This window comes from Protobothrops mucrosquamatus, unplaced genomic scaffold, assembly GCF_001527695.2.
Source record: "Protobothrops mucrosquamatus isolate PMUCROS unplaced genomic scaffold, P.Mucros_1.0 scaffold3233, whole genome shotgun sequence".
NCBI classification, from domain to species: Eukaryota; Metazoa; Chordata; class Lepidosauria; order Squamata; family Viperidae; genus Protobothrops; species Protobothrops mucrosquamatus.
Window position 1 is genome coordinate 132,959 of NW_015389229.1, and position 13,417 is coordinate 146,375.

General features: G+C 45.2%; 1 protein-coding gene across 1 annotated transcript in view; it reads right to left on the reverse strand.

Annotated features, from left to right (window-relative positions):
• Nucleotides 1-7,660: 7,660 nt before the first annotated feature.
• LOC107297320 overlaps nt 7,661-13,417 on the reverse strand; it is a 97,583-nt gene continuing 91,826 nt past the window's right edge. Inside the window, 1 exon segment of the mRNA XM_029286283.1 lies at nt 7,661-9,320. Coding sequence (XP_029142116.1) covers nt 7,777-9,320 — 1,544 coding nt within the window. The 3' untranslated portion in view covers nt 7,661-7,776.

A 13,417-nucleotide genomic window follows, 5' to 3' on the forward strand; every position in this document is an offset into this window, starting at 1 on the left:
AGGAGAAGCGGCGGCTCAGCGGTTCCCACGGAGCAGAAAACCTTGCAAGGAAAGGCGGAGGGGTGTGTGTAACTGGGGCAAACCCATCTCGCTCTCCCTCCCTCCCTCCAGGAATCCCTCCTCCCTTCCCGCACCTGGGGCTCCCCCCTCCTCCTCTCCCCCCTCCCCCTCTCGCAGCGATCTTGCCCACCTGGTGCCTTTTGCGCGCCCCTCCCAGCGATGGGATCTCCGCAGCCCCGGCTCAAGCGACGCCTGGAGACCAGGGAAAGGACGTGGGAGCGGCCGGAAACTCGGCTCCCAGCCCCCTTTTCCCGTTTCCTGCCTCCTCTCTAGGCGGAGAAGAAAAGCTGTCTGCGTTTAACCCCTTCGCTGCAGCCGCCGAGCAATGCCAAAGTCCTCCATCCGGGCCGCGCCAAAGACCGTCACTTCCGCCCTTCTTCGCCCGGCTTTAGGCGCCGCAATTGTGTAACCCAGGAGTAGGCAACCTTGGCTCTTTTATGACTTGTGGACTTCAACTCCCAGAATTCCTCAGCCAGCTTTGCTGGCTGAGGAATTCTGGGAGTTGAAGTCCACAAGTCATAAAAGAGCCAAGGTTGCCTACCCCTGGTGTAACCTTATGCAGTATGTCAAGATGTGTCTGATAGCACCTTTTCTACCTAACACAGTGTTTCTCAACCTTGACAATTTTAAGGCATGTGGACTTCAACTCCCAGAATTCCACAGCCAGCAATGCTGGCTGTGGAATTCTGGGAGTTGAAGTCCACATGCCTTTAAATTGTCAAGGTTGAGAAACACTTGAGTCCTAACAGATCACATTAAAATGCATAACTGGCTCTCAGTCTGCAAAAGGGCTACTCACTTTCCACTCAGGCGGTTTGGGGCGCCCACGGCTCTCCTCCCCAAAATATGGAGAATCCTTTCTTCTGAGGAGGAGGAGGATCCGTTTCTTGTCTGCCTTCTCCTGTTTTACGGGTGTTCCTCTCTAAAATGAAGGAAGCTGCGCCCCCCCCCAAAAAACAACTTGGCTCTCTCTTTCCACGAATACAGTTACATGTTCCACAAAGACAAAACGGAATTAGGCACAGGAGCCATCGGAAGCCACAACAATGGCAATAATTGAGGGAATTTGGTGCAGCCTTCTTTCCTAACTGCTGCTATCTGCGTTTGCAGTATTTTCAGAGATTTCAAATGGAGAGGGATCCTGACAGTCAAGGGGAGGCCACAAGGCACAGTATTTCCTTCCTGTTTTGAGTGGCAAGCAACATATTTAACTGTTTAGTGCCGGGAGAAGTTTCAATCAGCTGTTAATGTATTTTCATCTCTGTACCTCTTGGCAGCTCTATTTGCTTGCTAATTGACTCTGCATTGAAGCTCCCTACTGTTGATAGTTTGGGGCAGTGGTGGCGAACCTATAGCATGGGTGCCAGAGGCAGCACTCAGAGCCCTCTCTGTGGGCACACGCGCCGTCGCCCCAGTCCTAGGCCTTCAGATGGGTTTTATAAAACCTTTTCGCTTTAGGCCTCCACCGCCATGTGCAAAAAAAAAAAAGGTTCAATCAGTCAATTTCAACTTCTCATGGGAAAAAACATCTTGCAAAGTTGGAATTGATTGATTGAACTTTTTAGTCCCACCCGGTCTGCCTTTACTACCGCAGCCACACCCAGCCAATGGGCCACACCCAGCCAATGGGCCATACCCACCCGGCACCCGACGGTGCATAAGTGGGTTTTGGGTTGCAGTTTGGGCACTCGGTCTCTAAAAGGTTCGCCATCACTGGTTTGGAGTGTCACAAAGACAAGCTTTGGGAGAAGCGCCCTGCCCTCAGGATTTCTGTTGACAAGCTTGCTGGTTATTTTGGAACTGTACAGTTGCAAAACACGGCTTTAAAGGAAAAATAAGAACAAGAGGGAAAAATGGAATGTCTCCTTTACAAATGTAGTAGGGAGGGAGGGCCGGCCTGCTGCATGGTGTGAGAGGGAGAAGAGAGAAAAGGAAAGGGAGACAGGGAGACCAGCGGAGAAGGAAGCAAAGCAAGCAGAGGCCTGAGAGAGAGAGAAGGGGGGGGGGGAAACGGGTGAAACTTATGCAGAAAGAAAAAGCAAAGCTGTTCTAGAGAGACTGTTGATCCAGAGAGAGAATGAAGATGATCCAGATAGAGAAAGCGAGTCCAGATGATCCAAGGAGAGAGGAAGAAGGAAGCTGATCTAGGCGAGTAAGTGAGCCACTCCCGCCTGAAGGGACCACCAGACACACCAGGAAAAAAAGGGAGGCGAGCAGCTCCACAAAAGGACAGGGGAGATGAACTCACCTGGGCAAGTGGAGGCACCCGAGCGAGTGAGTAGAACAGGCTGGCAGCCAGGACGAAGCACAGAGCGAGAGGCTCTGAGAATTTAGGCCTGTGACTGAGGGTGGGGAGACACTAAATTGCCAAGGAGAAAGGGACAAAGGGATCCGGACTCCTGCGCCCTTTCGGGGGTAGCGCTTCACAAAGAAATCCAAAAAGACCCATCGAAGAAGCAATCTTCCTAGCTGACTTCCAACAATATAGGAAGATGCATTCACTTAACAACTTGTGGTTGGTTTAACAATCACAGTAAAAGCCGTCATAAAATGGAGACCAGTCAAGGGGTGACTCACTCAATAAATGCATTGCTTAGGGCAGTGATGGTGAGCCTTTTAGAGACAGAGTGCCCAAACTGCAACCAAAACCCACTTATGTATCATCGGGTGCCGATTGGGCGTGGCCCATTGGGTGGGTGTGGCTGCGGTGGTAACGGCAGACTGAGTGGGACTAAAAAGTTCAATCAATTGCAACTTTGTGAGATCTTTTTTTGTCGTTAGAGGTTGAAATTGATTGATTGAACCTTTTTTTTCCCTTGCACATGGTGGCGGAGGCCTAAAGTGAAAAGGTTTTATAAAACCCAGCTGAAGGCCTAGGATTGGGGAGACGGCTCTGTGTGCCACCTGTGGCATGTGTGCCATAGGTTCGCCATTACGGGCTTAGGGACTGAAATTCCAGTCCCTAAACTGGCTGCCCGTTGAGGAAAATATGCACTCCCGAAATGGCAAATTCACAAAATAAATCCTGAGGGGAAGAATTAAGGGAGAGTGAAAAAGAAACTTTTTGTGGCAAGATAGTGTACACAGGAACCAAGGAATGTTGAGTGTCTGTTAAGTGAAAACCAAAGGTAAAAATATCCCGCCAAGTGATATGGCCGGTTGATGGCGGCTAACCTTCTTAGAGGGACACTGTACAGCACTACTCTGGATGCAGACCCAATATGCTGTGGATGTGATGATGATCTAACTAGAGTTAAAAGAGGCCAGTTCCAGCTTTTGACCCCAAACTCTATTGCATGGAGGAATCTGAACTTTTAAAAACCCAACATATATTTTATGTATTCTCTTTTCCTTCAGGAATTCAAGAGGGCATACAAAACATTCCTATCTTTGGTGTATAGGTAGTCCTCAACTTACAACCATTCAGTGACCAAAGTTAACAACAGCACTGAAAAAAAGTGACTTATGACAGTGTTTCACACTGTTGCAGCATCTTCAGGGCCATGTGATCAAAATTTGGATGCTAGGCAACTGGTTAACGTTTATGATGCCTGCGGTGTCCTGAGATCACGTGGATCCCCTTTTGTGTCTTTCTGACAAGGAAAGTCAATGAGGAAGCCAGATTCACTTAAGAACTGTATTCTTAAGAATTACAGTGATTCACTTAATAACCGGGGCAAGAAAGGTGGTAAAATGGGGCAAAACCCACTTAACATCCGTCTTGTCTAGCAACAGAAATTTTGGGCTTAATTGTGGTCGTAAGTTGAGAATTACCAGTAATATATTTTTAAAATCTGCAACAGCTTACTGTAGTCTCCCAGAAATGTTGTTCCCATATTTCCCTGTTCGTGCTGGGGATGATCAGCTCCCTAGGGCAGGGCTTTTCAACCTTTTCACCCATTGTGCCACTTTTAGGATATGGCAACATCCGAGTACCACCAGTTGCCTAGCAAGGTGTCAAAAACTTGACAAAAAAAAGGAAAAAAGTGATAAAGTACAGGTAGTCCTCGACTTACAGCAGTTCGCTTAGTGACTGTTTGAAGTTACAATGGCACTGAAAAAAGTGCCCCCCAAGCCGCAGCCGAGCAAGACGCCTGCCTGCCTGCCCGGCGGCGCTCTTCCTCCTGTCCGAGGTTTTCATTGTTGTGAGCATTTCTGTTGAGGATTGGCAGCGGGGGTGGGGTGAGGGGGTGTTTGGTTTTTATTCCCCCCCCCCCGTCTGCTGGATGGTTGCAGCAGGTTTTGGTCACTTCACAAGACCCTGGGACACTGTGACCGTCATAAATATGAATCAGTTGCCAAGCATCTGAATGTAAATCACAACCCTGCAACATTCCAGCTGATTAGCGCTTCTTCTGGGCTCAGCAGAAGTGCCAGGATCAGTGCTGCTTTCCAGCTGATTGGTGCTTCTTCAGAGCTCAGCAGAAGCTCCAGGATCAGTGCCGAGCTCCAGCTGGAGCCTGGCGCTGATCCTGGTGCTTCCACTGAGCCCTGACAGCCCTGCAGCTCCAGCTATCTCTCACTCAGGCTTGTGCAGTGCTGCCACCGGTTCAACTCATTCCCCTCCCCTGCTACCATTTTTCTAGGATGGTCGCGTACCACCTGCCATGTGCCAATGTACCACAAGTGGTACCCGTACCACTGGTTGAAAAGCCCTGCCCTAGGGGTCTGGAGAGGAGAAAGGGGAAATCTGAGCTCAGAGGACACGTGAAGGAGGCTGGAGGGGCTCTCCTCCGAGAGGGCGTGAACAGTGTTAAGAAGAGGCCAGTGGCCTCTGAAGGCGGATGACAGGGACCTGAGAGGCATCCCAGGTTTGGCCATTATGCAGCCCTGTCCAGCTGGGCTCGCTTTGAGATGCAGCCCCTGGATCTGCCTGTCTTACACGCCCAGATTCCCTTTCTGGTGACTGATGCATCCCTGTTTATCTCTGCCCCACCAACTGAACAGCACCACCCATGGAGGTTTTCAATTTTCGTTTTAGCTCTTTTTTACGGGTTGTATAATCTACATTGAAAAAGCAGCTCTCCGTTGTTTTTTACAAAGAGCTTTACGAAAGAGATCAAGGGGGGTCGGTGAGATTTTTTTTAGAAAGATTAAAAAGTGACATGACAGGCCTGGGGGCTCTAATAACTGCCTGCAGAGCACTTTATGGAAGAGAGACTGGCGTGCACAATATCCAGGCTGCTTGGGCTGCAAGGAGGCTTCAGTTGTTGCAATAAAATGCTCCATGGAGCCATTGTGTAAGCCAGTCCTGCTTCCTCTAGCTCAGACGTGTCAAACACAAGGCCCATGGGCTGAATCTGGCCCGCGATTGGCTTATATTTGGCACAAGACGGCGAGAGACCGCCCCCCCACCCCTTGGCCCTACACAGGACAGCCAGGTGTCATCCCCCCCCCCCGCGTGCACACAGGAGGCAGCAAGCTTGCAGGGGGCGGTGCATTCGGTGGCTCTGCAACCTGCAGAGGGCCGGCCCGGTGATGGCAGTGGGCTGTGGGGCCACTGAGTGCGTCAGCAGAGGGGCCGGCAGGGTGTGGTTGCTGCCGGACACCGTCGCCCCCCCCGCACGCTCGCTGCCTCCTGTGCACGGGGGCCAATGGTGTCCTGCAACAACCGCCCCACCCCTTACCTCACCTTGCTCCACGGCAGCGGCACCCCTGCCCCAACCCCTGCCCCACCTCGTCTCAACTGACGGGACAAGCTTCCCGCCCACCACCCCACCCACCGGAGACCTCTGGATTCCCAACCCCACCAGGCCCCCACGGGCATCCCCCCCCGACATGAACTACATCAAGCTGGCCACGCCCACCCAGTCAGCTGCAAACGCCCCGGCCACGCCCACCCAGTTGGCTGCGAACACCCCAGCCCCCAAGGGCAACCAGAAGGCTGATGGGGCCCTCAATGAAATTGAGCTGGACACCCCTGCTCTAGGTATTCCATTGCAATCTTCCCTTTCCAATTTTCAGTTTCCTCCCAATTTCATCTCTGTATTAGGCATGAGATTTCTCTGAGTCGCTCAACCTTCAGTTTTGTAGCTTTCACTTTCTGTAAAGATTACCAAAAATATTTTAACATAATGTAAATCTCGGGGCACTTCAGAACCTATTTACTTCAGCGTGGCGCATGGATGATGGTATTTTAACTGGGCTTTTTTAAAAGGAGGGGGGCAGGAGGGGGTCCATTTTCCTCAGGCGCTTTGAAAGGATAAACCAGTGTTCAGATCAATCATTTTTAATGCAAAACTTCTCAGTAAGTTCAATGCCAAGGGCATTCCTTACAAAAGTTCCTTGGCATAGGATACAGGAAAAAGAAAGTATGAACATTCAGATGAATATTTGGCCCTCATAATTCTGCAGTTTTAAAAAGGACCTTGACTTTGACCTGCCTCAACAGCAGTAACTGGGAGAGGGATCTACGAGTCCTAATGGACAACCACTGAAGTATAAGCTAACAATGTGCTGCAGTTGCAGAAAAAGCCAGTGTGGTCCAAGTCTGCATCAACAGTGGGATAGTATCAACATCACACGAAATGTCAGTATTGCATTATATTGCAATGGTAAGACTACACTTGGAATATTGCATCCACATTTGGTCACCATGATACAGAAAAGATGTTGAGACTCTAGAAAAAGTTCAGAGAAGAGCAACAAAGGTGATTAGGGGACTGGAGGCTAAAACATACAATAAAGAGTTGCAGGAACTGGATATGTCTAATCTACCACAGAGAAGGGTGACTAGCAGTCTTTCAATATTTGAAGGATGACATAGAAAAGGGCATCAATCTATTCTCTAAAGCACCTGAGAGATGGACACTAAGTAACAGAGGGAGACTTATCAAAAAGAGATCCAACCTATAATTAAGGAGAAATTTCCTGTCAGTGAGAACAATTACTCAGTGGAACAGCTTGCCTCCAGAAGTTGTGGGTGCTCCACCAGTGGAGTTTTTAAAGAGGAGATGGGACAGCCATTTGCCTGGAATAGCTTAAGGCCTTCAGGGAGCCAGTGGGAGTGGGAAAATGCCTTCAGGGACTCTGTGGGGGGGGAAAGACCTCGAGGACCCTATGGGGGAGGGAAAAACCTGGTGGGGGTCTTTTGGGGAGGAAAAGGCATGGGGTGACCAAGGGTTGGGAATCAGAGCACTGGGTGTCTCCGAGGGTAAGGCAGGCCTGAGGAGGCAAGCCTGGGCCTGGGCCTACGCTAGGCCTCAAAGAGCTTCCCACAATTCTGAGGTAGCCAGTGTTCCGCTTAGCGATTTGCACATTTGTCTTAACGGCAGCATCACAGAGATCAGGGAGTGGGATAGTTAACCAAAACACTCTCGCTTAAGAGCCATTGCAAAATGCAACCATAATTGCTTGCTCCCATTACAATCTAGGACTTCTTGTACGCTGGCTGCGGAATTGTGGGACTCAGAATCTGGAGGACACCCAAAAAGAAGGCTGAAACTCAAGATGTGGAAATTCCATAATCAATATACAAAAAACACCACAAAAAAAACCCTTTATGAGGAATTCCACAACTTCGGCAAAAGGAAACACACAGTATCTTTTGCTGAAAAGAGAAACAGGAGTTCGCCTTTATGAAAGTAGCATTTTCCATTTTTTTTTCTCTCCACCTATCAATCTATTCCTCACAGATGTTTGAGTAAGAAGAATCAGGTCAGAATTCAAATAGTCAATTTCTCACCTACATTTCCAATCGGAAATCAGAAATGAAATTCAAGCTTTTTCTAAACTCGCCAACTTTTGCCTCACATGGATTTCCTTGTGTGCGATAAAGGACGATTTATGCCTGAAGTACCGTCCACAGACTGGACATCTAAAAGGTTTTTCGCCTGTGTGTAAACCAACATGACTTAGAAGACTAGACCTACTACTGAAATCTTTTCCACAATCTGGACATTCATATGGTTTCTCGCCTGTGTGAGTCCTCTGGTGAATTACAAGGCTGGAATTCTGACTGAAATGTTTTCCACAATCAGAACATTCAAAGGGTTTCTCTCCTGTGTGAATCCTCTGGTGTCTCACCAGGTTGGAATTCTGACTGAAACCTTTGCCACAATTAGGACATTCAAAGGGTTTCTCTCCTGTGTGAGTCCTCTGGTGTATCGCCAGATCAGAACAGTGACTGAAACTTTTTGCACAATCCGGACACTCATACGGTTTCTCTCCTGTGTGAGTCCTCTGGTGTTTCACTAGGTTGAAATTCAAACTGAAGGTTTTCCCACAATCATGACACTCAAAGGGTTTTTCTCCTGTGTGAGTCCTCTGGTGTTTCACCAAGTTGGAATTCTGACTGAAACTCTTCCCACAATCAGAACATTCAAAGGGTTTCTCTCCTGTGTGTGTCCTCTGGTGTTTCACCAGATCAGAACTGTAACTGAAACATTTCGCACACTCTGCACACTCATATGGTTTTTCTCCTGTGTGAGTTCTCTGATGTTTCATCAAATCAGAACGGTAACTGAAAGTTTTTCTACACTCTGGACACTCATATGGTTTTTCTCCTCTGTGAATCCTCTCGTGTATCACCAGGTCAGAATTGAGAGTGAAACTTTTTCCACAATCTGAACATTCATATGGTTTCTCTCTTGTGTGAATTCTCTGGTGTTTTACCAGGTTTGAGTTCTTACTGAAACATTTACCACAATCAAGGCATTCGTATGGTTTCTCTCCTGTATGAGTCCTCTGGTGAATCACCAAATGGGAATTCTGACTGAAACTTTTCCCACAATCAGGACATTCAAAGGGTTTCTCTCCTGTGTGAGTCCTCTGATGTATCACCAAGTTGGAATTCAAACTGAAACTTTTTCCACAATCAGGACATTCAAATGGTTTTTCTCCTGTGTGAGTCCTCTGGTGTTTCACCAGGCTGGAATTCTGACTGAACCTTTTCCCACAATCACCACATTCAAAGGGTTTCTCTCCTGTGTGAGTCCTCTTGTGTATCACCAAGTGGGAATTTGCAATGAAACCTTTCCCACAATCAGGACACACATATGATTTCTTTCCTGTGTACGTCCTGTGGTGTATCACCAGGTGGGAATTCTGATCAAAACTTTTACTACAACCAGGGTATTCAAAAGGTTTCTCTCCTGTGTGAGTCCTCTGGTGTTTCACCAGACTTGAATTCTGTCTGAAACGTTTCCCACAATCACCACATTCAAAAGGTTTCTCTCCTGTGTGAGTCCTTTGGTGTATCACCAAGTGGGAATTTGCAGTAAAACTTTTCCCACAATCAGGACACACATATAATTTCTTTCCTGTCTGTGTCCTGTGGTGTATCAGCAGGTGGGAATTCTGATCAAAACTTTTACTACAACCAGGGTATTCAAAAGGTTTCTCTCCTATGTGAGTCCTCTGGTGTTTCACCAGGCTGGAATTGTGACTGAAACTTTCCCCACAATCAGCACATTCAAAGGGTCTCTCTCCTGCGTGAGTCTTCTGGTGTATCACTAGGTGAGAATTTGCCATAAAACTTTTCCCACAATCAGGACAGTCATACATTTCCTCCCTGGTGTGACTCCTCTGATGTATCACCAAGTTGTCATTTTCGCTAAAGCATTTACCACATTGGGAGCACTTGTAGGGCAACTCTCCTGTCTGGGTCCTTCCAGAATCCACAACGGAGCTGTTCTGAAGAAAGATTTTGCCGTATTCAGATAATTTGTATGGCTTTTCTCCAGTGTGGATCCTGTTGTCCACAATCAGCTGTGATTTGGAATCTGTTCTTTTCCCACAGTAGATAGGTCTGTGGAACTTTTTTACCACTGATATTCTTGAAGAGGTCAAAGATATCTGTGATTCTTGTTGGGTGGAGCTTTGATTCAAGCTATTGTTTTCTTCCTCACAGGGTGAAGCCTCCATTATTGTCTGCCCTATGTGATCTTTTTCTCCCCACTGACTTCCAGATATTTGCCTGTTCTGAATACTCTACTAAGCTTGAAATTTCTCTCGATTTTCTCTCTTTTGTCTATCACCTCCTGGGGAAGGAGAAAAATTGTGGTTTTTTTCTGATGGAAATGGAAACTATCTTGATTTCTGGATTGATTTGCTTTCCTTCTCAAAGTTGTTTGTTGTTCTCAGTTGTCCGGAGCACTCTTATTGGCACCCTCTTTGCCTGTAAGATACAAATAAAAATGTAACTTTGTTTATAAAATACTTGCAGAATGTATGAAAAAATAAAAGTACATATTACAAGTAAATAGCAAACATGCCACAATGCCAAAATAACTTCTAACATTAATTATGATTGATTTGACCTATTGATGATCACCGAGATCCAAGTTCAAATATCCCTTCAATCATGAAATACTGACTTATTGATCAATCACAAATTCTTGGCACTGTAATTACTGGGTAGAACCTCTGTAATTAAGATCAATGTTTTACCAAAGATGATTTTTCTGTTTCAGACTTTTAACTGATACTCCATTTAAACAATGGCAGATAGACATCTGTAAGTTTATATGGCAAGGGAAAAAAAGCCAAGAATTAAATATAAATTATTGCAAGATGCTAAGGAAAGAGGAGGGTTGGGCTTACAGATTTGAAATTGTATTTTGATGCTTGTTATTTTGTCTGGCAAAAAGAATGGCCGACTCTCCAAAATAAGAGGTTACTTGAACTCGAGGGCCATGAATTAAGATTTGGATGGCATGGCTACTTATAGTTTGGTAAGGTTAAAGCAAATGTTGGTTTTAATAATCACTTTCTTAGACATGCAATCCTAAGAGTTTGGAATAAATATAAGTAATGTTCTCTGCAAACATGCCTTTTTGGGTGTCTCCCCCTCGGGAAGTTCTTTTTTAAAAAAAGAAATGATGGTGAGGTCCAACTGGTAGACTAATGGTCAAATAATATCTTTCAATTATCCTCAAGTATACAGAGCAATTGGACTCAGAGGGAGTCAAGCTATTCTCCAAAGCGCCTGAAGGCAGGACAAGCAATGGATGGAAACTAATCAAGGAGAGAAGCAACCTAGAACTAAGGAGAAACTTCCTGACAGTTAGAACAATTAACCAGTGGAACAACCTGCCTCCAGAAGCGGTGGATGCTCCAACACTGGAAGTTTTTAAGAAGAGACTGGACAGCCATTTGTCCGAAATGGTATAGGGTTTCCAGCCTGAGCAGGGGGTTGGACTAGATGACTTCCAAGGTCCCTTCCAACTTTATTACTATTATTATTATTATTATTATTATTATTATTATTATTATTATTATTATTATTATTATTATTATTATTATTATTATTATTATTATTATTATTTAGAATATGTTTGCTATTGATTTACATATTTACAATTGAAAGAAAGGGTTAAATTAGACAAGAGATATGGATTTGATTTTGCAAAAAATGAATTGGAAATCCTATTATTAGTGATAAATATATTATTACTAAGGTTTATAAATTGTTATTGAAATTGAACTTGGAGAATGAGTAAGTAAAGCATTGTATGATTCAGCAGGCAAACAAGAAAACCAAGAAATCTCATTAATAGTAATAGTAATAGTAGTAGTAGTAGTAGTAGTAGTAGTAGTAATAATAATAATAATAATAATAATAATAATAATAATAATAATAATAATAATAATAATAATAAAAAAGTTGGAAGGGACCTTGGAGGTCATCAAGTCCAACCCCCTGCTCAGGCAGGAAACCCTACACCATTTCAGACAAATGGCTGTCCAGTCTCTTCTTTAAAACTTCCAGTGTTGGAGCATTCACCGCTTCTGGAGGGAGGTTGTTCCACTGGTTAATTGTTCTGTCAGGAAGTTTCTCCTTAGTTCTAGGTTGCTTCTCTCCTTGATTAGTTTCCATCCGTTGCTTCTTGTCCTGCCTTCAGGCGCTTTGGAGAATAGCTTGACTCCCTCTTCTTTGTGGCAGCCCCTGAGATACTGGAACACTGCTGTCATGTCCCCCCTCGTCCTTCTCTTCATTAAACTAGACATACCCAATTCCAGCAACCGTTCCTTATATGTTTTAGCATCCAGTCCCCTGATCATCTTTGTTGCTCTTCTCTGTATTCTTTCTAGAGTCTCAATATCTTTTTTACATCGTGGTGACCAAAACTGGATGCAGTATTCCAAGTGTGGCCTTACCAAGGCGTTGTAAAGTGGTATTAACACTTCACGTGATCTTGATTCTATCCCTCTGTTAATGCAGCCTAGCACTGTGTTGGCTTTTTTGGCAGCTGCAGCACACTGCTGGCTCATATTTAAGTGATTGTCCACTAGGACTCCGAGGTCCCTCTCACAGTTACTACTATTGAGCAAGGTACCCCCTATACTATACCTATACATTTGGTTTTTCTTGCCTAAATGTAGAACCTTATTTTTTTCACCATTTTTCACCATCTCACATCAACTGAAAGAAAAAAAAGAATAAGTACAAAAAAATGGAAAGAGGGCAAATGAGAAAAGCAGAGTACCGACAAATAGCTTGAATCAAAGACAAAGTTATGAAAGCTAAGGGTCAGAATGTCTATGGAGATTCTCAGTCATCCAGGTCATAGTTGTCCCAAAGGTGCTTTTTTTCATGAGGCAACTGGACTTTCTTGTTTTTCTTTGAAGACGTTTCGCTTCTCATCCAAGAAGCTTCTTCAGCTCTGACTGGATGGTGGGCAATGGAAAGATTTATACTCCTGCAGACAGCTGTTCATTTGCATTCTTTTAGCAAGCCATTAAAGCTATCTGGAGGCTCATCTGTGTCTTCAGGATGACCTGAGTAATGCAAATGGGTGTGGAACCTTCTTGGAACTATTGAAAGACTGGAGATAGATGATGTTTGATCCCTCCCACTCTGTTGAGAGAGGGTTGTTCAATTTTGACATAGATGGCCTCTCTTTCAAACCAGCGGTCCTCTCTATCCAAAATGTGGACTTTGGTCTCTTCGAAAGAATGGACTTTGTCTTTTAAATGCAGATGTACTGCTGACTCTGATCCTGATGGGTTTGTTCTCCTATGTTGTGCTATACATTTATGAAGTTGTTGTTTCATTTCCTCAATGCACAGATCTGCAGATGGCTCACTGCATTGTACTGCATGTACCACGTTGCTCAGTTTGTGTCTGGGTGTTTCATCCTTGGGGTGGACAAGCTTCTGCCTTAGGGTATTCTTAGGTTTGAAGTGTGCACGTTTGTTGTGTTGGCAAAAGATCCCCCTGAGCTTTTCCAATATTTCTGCAATGTATGGAATGACTACATTGCTTCGTTTATTGTTTTCTTCGTCTGTTATGGAGGGACTCCTGCTAGGACTTTTTTGAGATTTTGATGAAGGCCCACTTGGGATAACCATACATTCTAAGGGCTTTGTCAGAATCCAGTTATATTTTCTTTCTATCTATCTTCTCTGATATAAA